Raw genomic sequence first — 18,574 nt, 5'->3', positions numbered from 1 at the left:
TCCCTTCGGAATAGTTGACTCAAGAGAGTATCCATTTATTCCCATGAGCTTGAGATTCATTGGAGTGATTTTGGAACTCAGCTTTTGAAACTGTCTTCCATATTTGCAGTTCATTCTTTTGAAATCCCCTATTTGAGGGTGGATTTTATTTTTTATAATAAAAAGACAAAGTTTGAAACTGGTTTTTGGGACAACATTGGAATAAGACTAAGTAACAAGACTGACTTTTTTATCCTACATTGGATTCTAAAGACTATATTACATTATCATGTTGTTTGAAATTAGTGTATAATCGCCTATGGTGACTGTTTTGAAAAGGACAACTATCTTTTCGGTATATAAGTACTGATTTGTTTATTAAAAATTTATTCCTTTAATGCCTAGTTTTGTTACTTATATTTATGTCATCCATATATATAGTCAAAAATTTACTTCTCTGTTTTCTGAAAATGTATTTTTTAACTTTTCAGCGCTCACCAGAATATACCAATTGCCGATATCTATGCAAACTTTGCTTAATTCACATTGAAAACATCCAGGGAGCTCATAAACATATAAAGGAGAAACGACATAAGAAAAATATTTTGGTAAGTTCTTTTTACAAAATATTTTATTTATATTTTGAATGGTAAAACTATATCAAAGATTTATTTATGAAACCAAAAATGAGGCATTTGTCCAGTCTTATATTAGTAACTAAAATGATAGCATTAAAAACTGTGATTGACTTTATCTTAGGTGATCAGGAGGTTCTTTTCAGAGACCAGTCTTTTCATCCTAAAGTATGTTGATTACTAAGTTTAAAACTGTCAGAGAGGGGCTCCTGGCTGTCTTATTTGGTAGAGCATGTGACTCTTGATCTCCAGGTTGTAAATTTGAGCCCCATGTTGGGTGTATAGATAACTTAAAAATAAAACCAAAATGAATGCATGAGTGAATACATACATACTTACATACATACATAACTGTCGAGTACAGTCAGTCCACCTGATATTTATTGAGATTTTATGTGCTTGGTCTAGGCAGCGGTGAACAAGATAGTCGTGATTCCTACCCTCAGAGTGTCTAAAGTATTGGTGAAGGCGTACACTGAAAAAGAATTTAAGTATAACGAGTTTTATTAAAGGGAGAAATGTGGTGCTAAGGAAGTGTACAAGAATGTTTTACTTAGTCTGCAACAGAGACAGTTTATCTGAGAAAGTGTCATTTGAGTTGAACTTTGAAGTAGTTTAAAAGAAAGGTGAATGGCACAGAGGAGTAAGCTGAGGGCATTTTACACAAAAAAGTATGAATAAAGTTCTCTAAGTTAGGAAATGATGTGGCATATTAGGAACTGAAAATGCCTAGTGTGACTGGGGCAAAGAGAGATAGGACGAAAATGATGTGAGGTGAAGGTAGAGACATCCAGACCATGTAGGGCTTTATGATGATTAGACTTTGGGAATTCATAATTTTTTAGTTAGCTATTTTTGTTTGAACATTTCGTAGACATAGATATGAATAGTGTTTTTAAAAATGATTAGTATTTTAGCTATTTAATTTTTTCTTTTCCAAGTTGTAATATTAATACTATGTAATCTACTTATGTCTCAGTCTCTGCTGGTGTATTTTCTCTGAGAAATACTCTTACCTGATCTTCCCAAAAAGTCTGGATTAGGGATTTCTGTGCTTGCATAGCAGCTTGATCAGAATGTATTGTGCATGTCTGCTTTCTCTCCTTTTCTTCTACACTTTCAATATCCAGTATCCTAGCAGGTAGGTTTAGTGTCTTATTTTTGTTTCTATATTGCTTAGGACAGTGTCTGACACATAGTAGGTGTTCAGTACATCTTTCTTGAAAAAATGAATGCATTGAAGAAAATCAGAAATTCGGAAAAGAAATTCAGATTTTATTAGCCTATTTTGATTTAATTAGAGCTTCATAAGACTTAATGGAACAGAGACAAAGTGGTAGTTTAGGAGATAATAACTGAGAAATTTCAAGAAATGTTGAATGATGCTGCTCATTAATTCCAGGAACCTCAGGGAGTTCCAAACAAGAAACTTAAAAAGAAAGCCAATACACATTATATACTTTATAAGGAAATGTTAGAACATTACAAAAAAGCAAACAAACCTTAAAAACAGTCGTACTGGACTTCTGCTTTTGTTGAAATTGGAATAAAAAGGACTAGATTTACCTCACTCTTGAAATAACCAAAGGGGAAAAAAGGATAAAAATAGCTAACAGTGGTTTTCAAGCAATGAAGGACAGGCAGTGAATGGAAAAAAAATGAGGTGAACCCAATGATTACTCCAGTTTGATTTCCATACTGCATTATAGGGAGGGGAACCCAATGAACTCCCAGAGGTGAGATGAACTTTAGTCCAGGGAATCCAGGGTGGCTAGAGTTTGTAGGATAGAATAACAAAAAAGAGAATGCTTTTTTGTTGAAGAAACAAAAAAGAGAAAGCTTTCTTGTTGAAGAAACAAAAAAGAGAAAGGGGTGCCCAGGTGGCTTAGTCGGTTAAGCATTCCACTTGGGTTTGGCTTTGGTCATGATCTCACAGTTTGCTAGTTCGAGCCTTGCTGACAGCACAGAGCCTGCTTAGGATTCTTTCCCCGTCTCTTTGCCCCTCCCCTGCTTGTGCTCTCTCTCTCTTTCTCTCAAAATAAATAAATAAACTTGAAAAAAAAGAAAAAAAAAAAAGAAATCCATAGGTGTAAAGACAGTCCCCTCAGAGTATTCAGTACAGTACTGATTGGTACATGCATGTGAGAAAGCTGCCTAGAGCCAGGGAAAGAATCATCTGATGGAATTCAAACAGTGCTTGATGCTCACATAGGGCTTTGAATAGTAAGTACCTTGTCACTATCCAGACTGGAAAACCTTCATGGGCATTGGGTGGAGTATGCAGAAAGATTCAGTTTCAGGAGTGGGGAGTATATAACCCTAAACTAAATGCAGTCTGATCCTAAAGTATTTAAAAGACAAGACCCAAAAGTACAGTTTCCAGTGTTTCAGACCAAAGGTTGAGAATGTTTATAGAAACACAGTATATCCATCACCACAAAAAAAGTTCATGTTGGCATTCAAAGATTATCAGGCATACAATGAAGCAGGAGAACACAAACCATGAGGGGAAAAACTGATTAAATTGACTCGAGAATTAGCAGAGGAAGACATCAAGGTAGTTAACTATATTCCTGATATTCCAAAAATTAAATAGAGACTTAGAAGATATAAAAAAGATTACAATTGAATTTATAGTAATGAAAACTCCAGGGTCTAAGATGAAAAATACACTGGGTAGGACTAATGGCAGATCAGACGTTGCAAAAGAAAAAGTGAACTTGAACATACGATAATGGAGGCCATCCAAAATGAAATAGAAAGAGGAAAAAACTTGAAAAAAAGAAATAAAAGGTCACCCTTGAGCTCTGGGATAATTGATAATTTGTGTGCCAGTACACATATTCCAGAACACTGAAGAAGAGTATGGCTTCCTAATTGAGTCCATGAGGCCTATGTTATTCTGATACCAAAACCAGAAAAAGACATTACAATAAAAGAAAACTTAAGCCCTATATCCCTCATGAATAAAAATGCAAAAATTCTAAACATTATTTTAGCAAGTTGAATCTAAGAATAATTTTAAGGAAGAAATATATTATGACCAAGTGGGGCTTTATTCCAAGAGTGCAGTTTTGGTTTAGAAAACCAATGAATGTAATTTATCATATTAACAAACCAAAAAAACTATTTGATCATTTCAGTAGATGCTGAAAAAGCATTTAAAAAAGTTCTTATAAAAAGTCTCAGCAAGGGGCTCCTGGGTGGCTCAGTCAGTTAAGCGTCTAACTCTTGATCTTGACTCAGGTCTCAAGTTGATGAGTTCAAGCCCTGCATCAGGCTCTGCAAAGCTAGGAATAGAAGAGAACTTCCTCAATGTGATAAAGAACATCTATGAAAAACATACAGCTAATATCATACTTAATGGTGAAAGACTGAACACTCACTGTCTCCCTAAGATTAGGAGAAAAGACAGATACGAAAATGGTATAGCTTGGGGCGCCTGCGTGGCTCAGTCAGTTAAGTGTCTGACTTCAGCTCAGGTCATGATCTCACAGTCTATGAGCTCAAGCCCCGTGTCGGGCTCTGTGCTGACAGCTCAGAGCCTGGATCCTGCTTCAGATTCTGTGTCTCCCTCTCTCTCTGCCCCTCCCCTGACCATGCTCTGTCTCTCTCTGTCTCAAAAATAAATAAAAACATTAAAAAAAATGGTATAGCTCTTGTGAAAATAGTATTGTGTTTCCTCAAGAAATTAAAAGTAGAATTACTGGGGTGCCTGGGTGGCTCAGTCAAGCATCTGACTTCGGCTCAGGGTCATGATCTCATGGTTCATGAGTTTGAGCCCTGCGTTGGGCTCTGTGCTGGCAGATCAGTCTGGAGCCTGCTTCAGATTCTGTGTCTCCCTCTCTTTCTCTGCCCCTCCCCTGCATGTGCTCTCTCCCTCTCAAAAATAAGTAAATAAACATTAAAAAAAAAAGAATTACTATATGATCCAGCAGTTACACTTCTGAGTGTATGCTTGGAAGAACTGAAAGCAGGGTCTTGAAGAAATATTTGTACACCTGTGTTCATAGTGCATCATTCATAATGACTAAAACATAGAAGCCACCCAAGTGTCCATCTGTAGATGAATGGGTCAGCAAAATGTTATATAAACATACAATGGGTGATAAAAAGGAAGGAAATTCTGATATACTATAACATGGATGAATCTTGAGGACATTATGCTAAATAAAGTAAGCCAGTAACAAAAAGACAAATACTATATGAATTCATTTACCTGAGATATTTAGAATAGACAAAATCATAGAGAAAGTAGAATGGTGGTTGCCAGAACCTTGCAGAAATGAGGGAATGGGGAGTTATCATGAATGGATATAGAGTATCAGTTTTGTAAGATGGAAATTCTGTGGATGGATGATAGTGATGGTTGTACAGTATGAATTTACTTAATGTCACTGAAATGTACCCTAAACAGTTAAGATAGTGAAATTTATGTGGTGTATATTTTATGACATTAAAAAAATTGGAGAAGAAAGAAGATAATGTTCACTCTTAACACTTTTGTTCAATATTGTATTAGAGGTTCTAAAAGAAATAGCAAAACTGTATTTATAGACAATATAATTGTTTATATAGAATATTTAGTGAAATCTAGAAGTTAAAAAAAAACCCTATTTAAAATAGCATCAAAATATGCAAAGCTTGTGTACAGAAAACTATAAAACATTCCTGAGAGAAATCAAAGAGCTAAATAAATGGAGAAATCGTCTTGTTTGGGTGTTAGAAGAATTAATATTATTGTCAGTTCTTTCTAAACTGATGAATAGATTCAACATAATCCCAGCCAAAATCCTGATTTAAAAACTGATTCTAAAATTCATATGAGAACACAAAGGCTCTATCTAGAAGATCCAAAACAACCTTGAAAGAGAACAAAGGTGGAAGACTAATACACTTTATTTCCAGACTTAACAAAGCCACAATAATCAAGACAGTGTGGTACTGGCATCAAGTGGACTAATAGATCAGTGGAACAGAATGGTGAGTCTAGAAATAGGTCCACACATGTGTGAACAACTGATTTTTGACGTTCAAAAGCAATTCAGTGGAGAAATGATAGTCTTCTAAATGTATGGCTCTAGAATAATTAGATCCATAATTTGTACTGTATAAAAAAATTACTCAAAATGAATAACAGACATAAATGTAAAACCTAAAAGCATAAAATTTCCAGAAGAAACTATAGGAAAAAATGTTTATAACCTTGGGTTAGTCACAATTTTAAAAAATATGACACTAAAGGACACAAATGATTAATGAGACTTGCTCCAAATTGCAAACTTCAGTTCCTTGGAAGATACTATTCAAAAAATGATGATATTAGCTACAGACTGGGAGAAAATACTTGCAAATCATGTATCTGGCAATAATTTATATGTAGAAGGTAGAAACAACTTTGAAAGCTCACTAATAAGCATAATGAGCACTGAGAAATGTATAAAATTGTTGAATCATTATATTGTGTATCTGAAACTAATACAACATTGTATGTTAATTATACTTCAATAAAAAAATTAAAAACCTCAGTAATAAACAGTCCAATAAAAGTATGGGCAGAAGATTGGAGTTGACACTTCATTACAAAAGATATACAGCTATCAAACACATGAAAAGATGTTCAACGTTCTGTATCTTTACATTAGGGAAATCAATACAAGAATAGCTAAAAATAAAAAAAAAATAACTGTACCAAGGTTTGTCAAGGATGTGGACCCCGAACTGTAAGTCACAAACAGTACTGATGGAAATGTAAAGTAGTACTTGCACTTTTTAAAAACTTTTAGTTATTTTCAATAATTTTTTAATTCAGATATAATTGAGATTTAATTGAGATACATAGTTTTAGGTAGACAGCATAATGATTCACTATACGTTTTGCAAAATGATCACAATAAGTCTGGTTGTACAGCACCACACATAATAAATTTTTTGTCTTGAGGTGAGAACTTTTAAGATTGACTCTCTTAGCAACTTTCAAATATACAATGCATTATTACTAATTGTGGTCACCATGCTGTACATTACATTCCTAAGATTTATTTATTTTATAACTGAAAGTTTGTACCATCTAATCACTTTCACCCATCTTGCTCATCCCGACCAATCAGTTCTCTGTATGTATGTATGTATGTATGTATATATGTATTTATTTATTTATTTTCAATATATGAAATTTATTGTCAAATTGGTTTCCATACAACACCCAGTGCTCATCCCAAAAGGTGCCCTCCTCAATACCCATCACCCACCCCCCATCAACCCTCAGTTTGTTCTCAGTTTTTAAGAGTCTCTTATGCTTTGGCTCTCTCCCACTCTAACCTCTTTTTTTTTTTTTTTTTTTTCCTTCCCCTCCCCCATGGGTTTCTGTTAAGTTTCTCGGGATCCACATAAGAGTGAAACCATATGGTATCTGTCTTTCTCTGTATGGCTTATTTCACTTAGCACCACACTCTCTGGTTCCATCCACGTTGCTACAAAGGGCCATATTTCGTTCTTTCTCATTGCCATGTAGTACTCCATTGTGTATATAAACCACAATTTCTTTATCCATTCATCAGTTGATGGACATTAGGCTCTTTCCACAATTTGGCTATTGTTGAGAGTGCTGCTATAAACATTGGGGTACAAGTGCCCCTATGCATCAGTACTCCTGTATCCCTTGGGTAAATTCCTGTGTCACATTCAGGTCCTTTATCCATTTTGAGTTTATTTTTGTGAATGGTGTAAGAAAGTGGTCTAGTTTCAACCTTCTGCATGTTGCTGTCCAGTTCTCCCAGCACTATTTGTTAAAGAGACTGTCTTTTTTCCATTGGATATTCTTTCCTGCTTTGTCAAAGATTAGTTGGCCATACATTTGTGGGTCTAGTTCTGGGGTTTCTATTCTGTTCCATTGGTCTTTGTGTCTGTTTTTGTGCCAATACCATGCTGTCTTGATGATTACAGCTTTGTAGTAGAGGCTAAAGTCTGGGATTGTGATGCCTCCTGCTTTGGTCTTCTTCTTCAAAATTACTTTGGCTATTCGGGGCCTTTTGTGTTTCCATATGAATTTTAGAATTGCTTGTTCTAGCTTCGAGAAGAATGCTGGTATCAGTTCTCTGTATTTATGAGTTCAGTTTGTGTTTTTTAGATTCCACGTATAAGTGAGATCATGTAGGATTTCTTTCTCTGTCTTATTTCACTTAACATAATGACCTCAGCATCCATCCCTGTTATAAATGTCTTTCTTTTTTTGGCTGAGTAATTTCTGTTGTATATATACACACATACACAATGGGAAGTATATATCTATATCTATCACATTTTTCATTCATCCATTCATGGGTACTTAGGTTGTTTCCATGTGTTGGCTATTAGATGTAATGCTGCAGTGAACATGAGGAGGTACAATATCTTTTTGAGTTAGCGTTTTTGTTTCCTTTGGGTAAGTACCCAGAAGTGGAACTGTTGGATCATGTGGTAGTACATCCACTTTTGAAAACACTTCAGCAGTTTGAAAGAAGTTAAACATACACCTAATACACTATCAGCTATTCTATTACTATGTATTTACCCAGTAGAAGTGAAAGCATATGTCTGTACAAATACTTGTATACTAATGTTCATGGCAGCTTTATATGCAATTATTAGCCAAAAAATGCAGAGAAGCCAAATGTACATGAATAGGTAGGTGAAAGGATATACAAATTGTGGTATATATTCATACCATGTTACTCTGTTTGGCGTAAAAAGGAATGATCTGTTGATATATACAACACAGATGAATCTTAACATAATTAACATGAGTGAAAGAAGCCAGATAAAAATGAGTATGTATTGTGTGATTCCATTTATGTAAAACTCTAGAAAATGCAAACTAAACTGTAGTTGTCAAAAGCAGGTCATTGGTTGCCCAAGTATGTGTGTAAAAGGGTGGGAGAGTGGTCACAAAGGGATATGAAGGAATTTTTATGTGTGATTGATACATTTATTACGTTGACTACAGTGCTGGTTTTATGGTGGTATATGTATGTCAGATATCAGCCAAATTGTAAACTTTATATTTGTGCTGTTTATGTCAATTATATTTCAGTAAAGTACTTTTTATAAAAGCAGTCAAAAAGAAAAGGTGGGGTCACCCATAAAGGTGTATCTAACAATATCTTAGCACAATATCTTAACAATATCTAACAATACTAAGCACAGAATATATTGATGGATAAATGAAGTGAGTTAACCTCCAAAAGACCCTCAGTAAAGGAAGTTCTAAAGGCTGTATTTTAGACAAAAAATGATCTTTGAGGAAATAAGAGAGTTGGAAGAAGGATTGGAGAATTAAAGATACATCGGTTGAATAAAATGACAGTAACAACAACAACAACAATAGCATTCAGTTTGTCATGGAGAAAAATGCAGGCTAGTACTAAAATACTAACAATAATAGGATGTAAATTTTGAGAGGGTTATCCAAATTAAAACTTTAAAAAGATTTTCTGGTTTGGAGGAGAATAAAAGATACTGGTTTGTTTTAGATATTGTTAGGTTAAGTATCCATGTTGAAATACCTAGGGTATACATTTTATGAGAAGCAAAAAAGTATAACCTCTGAACTATTAGAGGTAGAAAGATTGAATAAGATAATGAAAAAGCCTCCATCCCAAACAATGGGCAGATTTGGGGTAGGGCACAAGGCTTGATGGTGTCAGGAAAAACAGATTAAAAAGCTCAATCATACTAATTTTATGCATATCCAAAAAGATAATTGAACTATATTTTCCAGTAAAAAGACTAATATAGATTTTTTTTTTAAATTTATAAAGAATTTATTGTGTACCTTCAGCTTCTGCTTTAGGTACTGCTGCTACAGAAATGTAAAAAGAAGTACAGCTCCATAACCTGTGGACATAAGGAGTTTGCGGGCATATAAGCAAATGGTCGATTGAGAAAGAATGTGGTTAAGTGTCATAGTAGATGGTTTTTAGAATATGGTATGACAGCAGATTGGGACTTATGTAACAGTTTGTGTAGTGAGTCAGAAAAGGTGAATAGAGAATATGATCCTGGTTCTTAATAATGTTAGCCAAATGTAGAAATGAGAATGTATCTTTATGGAAGAGAAACCATCACGTGGAGGGTTGGTTTGAGGCAAGAAATGGCAGAGTGTGTTCAGGAAACAACTAGTAGTTTGGCATAACTGAAGCACACAAAGGAGAGGATGAAATATATGGATAATTGGACAGTTAGGCAAAAGCCTGATCATGAATGAATATGTATACTTACACTGTTTGAATTTTATTTTGAGGTTTATGGAGCTTAATGACATGTATTTTGCAAACTCTTTCATACTCAAGTGTGAAAGAATCTTTTGAACCACTTGACACCTGTCAGAATGGCTAACATTAACAATTCAGGCAACAACAGATGTTGGCGAGGATGCGGAGAAAGAGGATCTCTTTTGTATTGTTGGTGGGAATGCAAGCTGGTGCAGCCACCTTGGAAAACAGTATGGAGGTTCCTCAAAAAAATCAAAATAGAACTACCCTACTACCCAGCAATTGCACTACTAGGTATTTATCCAAGGGATACAGGTGTGCTGTTTTGAAGGGACACATGCACCCCCATGTTTATAGCAGCACTGTCAACAATAGCCAAAGTATGGAAAGAGCCCAAATGTCCCTCGATGGATGAATGGATAAAGAAGATGTGGTATATATATACAATGGAGTATTACTCCGCAATCAAAAAGAATGAAATCTTGCCATTTGCAACTACATGGATAGAACTGGAGGGTATTAGGCTAAGTGAAATTAGAGAAATACAAACATCATATGACTTCACTCATATGAGGACTTTAAGGGACAAAACAGATGAACATAAGGGAAGGGAAACAAAAATAATATAAAAACAGGGAGGGGGACAAAACAGAAGAGACTCATAAATATGGAGAACAAACTGAGGGTTACTGGAGGGGTTGTGGGAGGGGGGATGGGCTAAATGCGTAAGGGGCACTAAGGAATCTACTCCTGAAATCATTGTTGCAATATATACTAACTAATTTGGAAGTAAATTTAAAAAAAAAAAAAAAGAATCTTTTGAAAGGTCTAGGTTTGGGGAGACCAGTTAGTCTCTCATGATAATCCAGTCAGGCAATGATGAACATTTGATAAGAAGGAGTAGATAGTCAGAATGGAGTTGAGGTTAGAACTTTAAGAGATTTAGGATGTAAAGTTGTGGAGGTGGAGGCCTAGGATGTCTAGAGTGATCATAAGGTATTTGATTTGAGGTGTTATTATAGGTTGTGGTGCCATTTACTCAGGAAATACAAAAAAAAAGTTTCTGAATATACTGAATTTGAAACACTTGCAGGGTATTTCAATTAGAGATGTCCACCAACAAGTTGAATCTAATGATCTGGAATTTATAATAGGAGCTACAAATTCAAAATTCAGATTTGGTAATCTTTAGCATATTGAAGTCATGGGTGTGGGTGAGATAACCCAAAGGAACCAGGAGAGAAGATCAAAGAATACAAACGTTTAAGGGACTAGTAGAAGAAGAGCAACCAATAGACTGGAGAATGATCAGGAAAATAGGAAGAATAGAGACAAAGTAAAGACCTGGAGGCCCAATAGCACGTATAGTATTTTATGGCTGGTAACTATTTAACTATGGATATTGCCTAAAATTTTAGCAGAAGTAGGAGGAATGGTTGGAGGAGGGCTTAAAAAGGCAAGCTGAAACTAAATTGCTGTGAATTCCTTACTAAAAGGATGGGGCATTATCTTATTGGTGCCCTTGAAGGTGTTTTGTTTTTTTGTGTGTGCCATTGAAGGTTTTAAAAAATGATTTTTATTGCAGTAAAATACATATGACATAAAATTTATTATTTTTTCCATTTTTAAGTGTACAGTTCAGTGACATTAAGTACATTCACATGATTGTACAACCATCTGCACTATGCATCTGTAGAACTTTTTATCATCCCATATTAAAACTCTGTACCCATTATACAGTAACTCCTCATTCCCCTCTTCCCTTTGCCCCTGGTTTTGTGTCTGTGTACTTGGCTAGCTATTGTAGGTACCTCATATAAGTGGAATCCTACAATGTTTGTCCTTTTCTGCAAATTTCACTTAGTATTTTATCTTAAAGGTTCAACCATAATGTAGTATGTATTAGATTTCCTTCCTGTTAATGTTGAATAGTAGTCCATAGTACCATGTTTTGTGTATCCATTCATCCATCAATTTATTCTATTTGGGTCATTTCTACTTTTTGGGTATTGTGAATGATACTGGTATGAACATTGGTAGAGGAAATACTTGTTCGAATCCCTACTTTCATTTCATTTGTGTATATACCCAGAAGTGGAATTGCTGGATCAAATGGTAAATACATGTTAAATTTTTTGAGGAACTGCCATACTATTTTCTACAGTGGCTACACCATTTTAGATTCCTACTAGCAATGCCCAAGGGTTCAATTTCTCTATATTCACAAAACTTTTGTTTTTTTCTGTTTTGTAATAGTTATCTTACTAAATGTGAATTGGTATTTCATTGTCCTTTTTATTTCCATTTTCCTAATGATTACTGAGGTTGAACACCTTTTTGTGTACTTACTGCCCATTTGTATATCTTCTTTGGAGAAATGTCTATTCAAGTCCTTTGACCACTTTTGAATTGGGTTGTTTTCTTGTTGTTAAGTTTTAGGAGGTCTTTATATGTTCTGGATATTAATCCCTTATCATATATGTGATTTGCAAATATTTTCTCCTATTCTGTGGGTTGCCTTTTTACTCTGTTAATTGTGTTGTTTGATGCACTGAAGTTTGATTTTCATAAATTCCAATTTGTCTAATTTTTCTTTTTTTGTCTGTGTGTTTTTTTTATGTTTCATATCCAATAAATCATTGCCAAATCTAGTGTCATGAAACTTTTCTGTTTTCTTCTAAGAGTTTTATAATTTTTCTCTTACATTTAGGTCTTTGATCCATTTTGAGCTAATTTTTGTATATTGGTATAAGATAAGGGTTTATACTGCATATGGATGTCCAGTTTTCCTAGCATGATTTGTTGAAAAGCCAGTCCATTTGCCATTGGGCAGTCTTGACACCCTTATTAAAAATCATTTGGCTATATATATGAGTATTTCTGGGCTATGTGTTTTATTCTGTTGACCTATACATCTGTCTTTATACCAGTACCATACTGTCTTGGTTACTGTGGCTCTTAGAGTAAGTTTCAAAGTCAGGAAATGTGGATTCTGTAACTTCGTTGTTGTTTTTAAAGATTGTTTCGGCTCTTTAGGGTCCCTTAAGATGCTATGTGAATTTTAGGATTAATTTTCCTATTTTTGCAAAAAAAATCAATCCCATTTTAATGGGATTGTATTGAATCTGTAGATTACTTTGAGTAGTATTGACATCATCTTAACAATATTAAGCCTGCCAGTCCATGAACATGGGATGTCTTTCTGTTTATTCATGTCTTCTTTTATTTCTTTAAGTGTTTTATTGTTTTCAGTGTACAAAGTCATTCATTTCTTTGGTTAAGTTAATTTCTAAGTATTTTATTCTTTTTGAGGCTATTTTATTATTATTATTTGTTTTAAATTTATTTTGAGAGAGAGAGTGGGGTGGGGGGAGTAGAGAGAGAGAGAGAATCCCCAGTAGGCTCCACAGTCAGCATGGAGCCCAGCGTGGGGCTCAGTCTCATGATCGTGAGATCAAGACCTGAGCCTAAGTCAAGAGTTTGATGCTTAACCAGCTGAGACACCCAGGTGTTCCTTTTTGAGGCTATGTTGAATGGAGTTGTTTTCTTAATTTCCTTTTCAGATTGTGTATTGTTAGTGTATAGAAATGCAACTGATTTTTGCATGTTGATTTGTATTCTACTTTACTGAATTTGTTCATTAGTTCTAACAGTTTTTTTTTAATGGCATCTTTAGGGTTTTTTACATATTAGCTTGTTATCTATGAATAGAGATAATTTTATTTCTTCCATTCCAAGTTAGTTGCCTATTATTTCTTTTTCTTGCCTAATTCCTCTGGCTAGCACTTCTAATAATATGTTGAATAGAAGTGGTAAAAATGGGCATTCTTTTTTTTTTTTTTTTAATGTTTATTTTTGAGAGGGAGTGCGAGCAGGGGAGGAGCAGAGAGAGAGAGGGACTGAGTATCTGAAGTGTGCTCTGCACTGTCAGCAGTGAGCCCAGTGTGGGGTTGTAACTCATGAACCATGAGATCATGACCTGAGCTGAAGTCGGATGCTGAATCAACTGAGCAACCTAGACACCCCGAAAATTGGCATTCTTGACTTGTTCCTGATCTTAGAGAAAAAGCTTTTAGTCTTTAACCACTGAGTTTAATGTTAACTGTGAGTTTTTATATAGGTCTTTATTATGTTGAGGTCATTTCCTTTTATTCCTAGTTTGGTGAGTGTTTTTGTTTTTGTTTTTGTTTTTTTTAACCACAAAAGGGTGAATTTTGTCAAATGCTTTTTCTGTATCAAGATATTCAAGTCATTTTTTTTTCTTTCATTTATTAAGATGGTGATTACGTTGATTGACTATTGTATGTTGAACTCTTCTTGCATTACAGGAATAAATTGCACTTGGTCATGCTATATAATCTATTTAATATTTTGCTGCATTTGGTTTGCTAGTATTCTGTTGAGGATTTACTGAAAGTTTTGAACTAGGAGACTAACTGGTAGTTGTAAGGGGAATGGGATGAATGGCCAGAGAGTGGAAATAGATGACTCGTTAGCAAGCTCTTACTTCTTGGGCATGTTCTCTCTCTCTCTCTCTCTCTCTCTCTCTCTCCCTGTCTCTTTCTCTCTCTCTCTCTATATATATACACACACACACACACACACCATATATACATATATCTTAATGTTTACTGATTTTTGAGAGAGACAGAGCATGAACAGGGGAGGAGCAGAGAGATAGGGAGACACAGAATCAGAAACAGGCTCCAGGCTCTGAGCTGGCAGCACAGAGCCCGACGCGGGGCTCGAACCCACAAACTGCGAGATCATGACCTGATCCAAAGTCGGACGCTTAACTGAGCCACCCTGGTGCCCCGGGCATGTTTTCTTAGACTAAACTAATTCTTTCCAGAACTTGTCAGATATCACCAGAAACACCACCATTTGTTTACCCAGTTGCTTTGGACAAGCACTTTTGAGTCATCTTTGATTGGTCTCTCTCATCTACATCCCACATTCAAACTGTTAACAAATTCTATAGCGTTTACCTTGAAACATTATATATTCCAAATTGAGTCATTTGCACACACTCTACTCTTTCTGTTTGGAATTTTCTTGTTTGTTTAATAGTGGAAAGCTATTACCATCCCTAGGGTTTAAATTATTTTTAATGTTTATTTTTGAGAGAGAGAGCATGAGTGGGGGAAGGGCAGAAGGGGAGACACAGAATCTGAAGCAAGCTCCAGGCTCTGAGCTGTTAGAACAGAGCCCAGTGTGGGGCTCAAACTCATGAACCCTGAGATCATGACCTGAATCAAAGTCCAATATTAACCGACTGAGCCACCCAGGTGCCTCTGGGATTTTTTTTTTTTTTTTTAAACTAGTCTCTATGCCCAGTGTAGGGCTCAAATGCATGATCCTGAGATCAAAAGTCCCATGTTCTCCCAACTGAATCAGCCAGGCACTTCTACTCTTTTTGTTTTAGTCTAAGTTACCACCATCTTTAACCTGGACTCTTTCCAATTTACCCTTCCTTCTTGCCCCCCACAGTCCATTCTTTTTTCATTTATCAGCCAGGACTGTTCTTTTAAAATATGTTATAACATGTGGGGGCACTTAGGTGGCTTAGTCAGTTGAGCGCCCAACTCTTGACTTTGGCTTGGGTCATGATCTCCTGGTTCGTGGGTTTGAGCGCTGCATCGGGCTCTGTGCTGATGGTGTGGAGCCTGCTTGGAGTTCTCTCTGTTTCAAAATAAATAAATAAACTTAAAAAAAAAACAACAACATGTCATAACATGTTACTTCCTGCTCATAGCTCTTCACTGGCTTCCCGACTTAGAATAAAAGTTTAAGTCCTTATCACGTATCATAAGGTCATACAATATTTGGCTTCTAGTTAACTTTTCAGCCTCATCATTTAGTTACCTCTTTAATCACATTGATCTCTTCAAATAACATTAGGTAGGTACTTTGTTGCCTCTTAAGTCTTTGCATTTATCATCTCTGTGTCTGAATGCTCTTCCCTCAGAAATTTAAACATTTCTGTTCTTCATTTTTAGGTTTCTGCCAAATATTACCTGCTTAGAGTTACCTTTGTCCACTCTATTCTAAAATAATACTCCCTACCCGTCAAACTCGTCTCTCACCCTGTTTGATTTTTCTTCATATCTTTATCTGACATGAATGTATATATTTATTTGTTGTCTATTTCCTCTAACTAGAATTTAACTAAAAATTTGGAAGAAAAATGAAGCTGTCTTATGGCCATGTTTGATTTTCTATACCTTAGGTAAACTTTACTTATGTTAAGACTGAATATAGTAACAATGAATAAAATTAGGAATAGACCAGTCTTTGTTTAAGTGCAGTGTAGGGGTGGAGGAGAGCGAACAAACTACTTCTGATTTTTCAATTTGTTGGGAACTACATGTATCAAAAATAAGAGAATGTCTCTTGACTAAAATGTGGTAATAGAAAATGCCATTATTATAATATTAAAGAAATGATATGGTCTTCGTTGTGGTAAAAAAAAAAAAAGTAAAGGAAATAGGACGAGATTGTGTGGATGATTTTCTTCTTTGTATTTTCCTATGTTTTATGTAGCTTTTGCAGTTAGCATGTATTTTTTTAAAAAATCAAAATAATAGGGGCACCTGGGTGGCTCAGTTGGTTGAGTGTCTGACTCTTGGTTTCGGCTTGGGTCATGGTATCATGGTTTGTGGGTTCAAGCTTGCATCAGGCTTCGTGCTGACAGTGCGGAGCCTACTTGGGATTCTCTCTCTCCCTCTATCTCTCTCTGCCCCTCCCTCACTCACTCTCTGTCTCTCAAATAAATAAACTTAAAAAAAATTTTAAAAATCAGAATAATAAATCAATCTTTAAAAATCGTGTATATATAATATAGTCTCTCTTTAGCTTTTTGGTTTAAGTTGGCTTTCAAACTTTCAGTAGAATCAGGGTTTTGGGAAACATTTTGCCTAGTATTAGATGGATAAAAGAACAGAAAGAAATCAAATGTAAATGGTATTCTGTATAACAAATGGGATGATAGTGTCTAGGATGTTTTCCTGTGACCGTTTAACCTGGTATCATGTGCAGATCAGAGAGGATTCAAGACTTTCTCCTCCATCTGAAACAATCTTTTTGCTGCAGCAAAATTATCCACAGAATTATCAGCTAAGTGTTTTACTTACAGTATTTTGGCTTTGATGTAGCATTTCAGAATTTATGAAGACAGTACAGTAGAACAAGTTTTAGTTTTTAATGTTTAATAATAACCTCCCCCCAAAGACTTCTTAATCTTCCAGTACTTACATCATTTGTGTCTCTTGTTCATTTCCATATCCTAGGTGTCTTAAATTAAATCTGGCATATAGAAGGTGAATATTTGTTGAGTTAATATATTTATGTTCTTCTATCCTAAATATAAGGACATTAAAGTAGAAAAAAAATTTTTTTATGTTATTGTTAAATGTTACATTAATAGGAAAAACAGGAAGAAAGTGAGCTTCGTTCTCTGCCACCTCCTTCCCCTGCCCACTTGGCTGCTTTAAGTGTTGCAGTTATTGAATTAGCAAAAGAACACGGAATAACAGATGATGACCTCAGAGTCCGTCAGGAAATTGTGGAGGAAATGTCAAAGGTTATAACAACATTTTTACCAGGTACAGATACGCTTTATGCTTAATTAGTAAAATGATACAACTTTTCCCCTTGCTTCTTGCTAAACTTAGTGTAAATTTCTTAATGTTTCCTTTCTGTTTGTTTCTCCCATCTTAAAAGTAGATGAATTTAATTATTTTATAAGTGAGTTTTTGGGAAATATTTCAGAAAAGTAAAATAGAGAATTATGACAATAAGAAGAGTTTTAAAATGTCAGATATAGGAAAATTTCTTATAGGTCAAATATTATATTTTATATTATTTTTCAGTATCTTTGACTTCTGAGTGGACATTTTAATTATATTATTTTCAGTGCGTATATTCCAGCTAATCACTGAAAAAGATTCTTATGGCCGATGGTGGGGAAAAATTAATTTACTTTAAGTAGGGTCATTACAAGTAAAATTTGCCCTTTTATTTCTTTTTGACTCTGCTCTTTCTTTACAGAAAGCTTATATTTTTGGTGTAAGGGGGAGTTGTGCCAGGTGTATTGTAGACATTTATATAAAGATTATATTTGCTTAACACTTAATACTGTTTTTGCATCAATATTGAATTTAAGTAAATGTCTATTCAATAAAACTTATTTCTCACCACCAGCGGGATTTTGGACAGTTGACAAATTACAGTTTTATATAGAGCCATTTGTGAGATTTATAAGAAAATATAAAATTGAAATTAAAAAATGGAAAACATTTTCATTTCATTTCATATCTGTAATGTGGTTTTCTACCTAAAGTATAATGAATACTAATTTAAATTATATACAGAAATAATTTACTATTTTGAGAAGAAAAATGCAGACACCTGGCTGGCTCAGTCGGTAGAGCCTGCAGCTCTTGATCTTGGGGTTGTGAGTTCGAGCCCCATGTTGTGTGTGGAGCCTACTTAAAATTTTTTTTTTTTTAATGTTTAATTTTTGAAGGTGAGAGACAGAGCATGAGTGGGGGAGGGGCAGAGAGAGAGGGAGACATAGAATCCAAAGGAGGCTCCATTCTCTGAGCTGTCAGCACAGAGTCCCACATGGGGCTTGAACTCAGAAACCATGAGATCATGACCTGAGCTGAAGTCGGGCGCTTAACCGACTGAGCCACCCAGGCACCCCTG

The 18,574-nt window shown here is 35.1% G+C and overlaps 1 protein-coding gene across 16 annotated transcripts in view; it reads left to right on the top strand.

Annotated features, from left to right (window-relative positions):
• The window catches only part of TUT4 (terminal uridylyl transferase 4), a 149,778-nt gene that overhangs the window by 41,802 nt on the left and 89,402 nt on the right, over window positions 1-18,574 (top strand). For all 16 annotated transcript variants that reach the window (XR_008294865.1, XR_008294875.1, XR_008294870.1 and 13 more), the window contains 2 exons: window positions 471-587; window positions 17,292-17,469. Coding sequence is in view for 3 of the 16 variants with exons in the window: in XM_027059177.2 (XP_026914978.1) it covers window positions 471-587; window positions 17,292-17,469 (295 nt within the window). In the remaining 13 variants the exon portion in view is untranslated. The remainder of the gene's footprint in view (window positions 1-470; window positions 588-17,291; window positions 17,470-18,574) is intronic.

This window comes from Acinonyx jubatus, chromosome C1 (assembly GCF_027475565.1).
Source record: "Acinonyx jubatus isolate Ajub_Pintada_27869175 chromosome C1, VMU_Ajub_asm_v1.0, whole genome shotgun sequence".
NCBI classification, from domain to species: domain Eukaryota; kingdom Metazoa; phylum Chordata; class Mammalia; order Carnivora; family Felidae; genus Acinonyx; species Acinonyx jubatus.
Note: the sequence above shows the minus strand (reverse complement) of the source record. Positions and strands in the feature narration are given on the sequence as shown.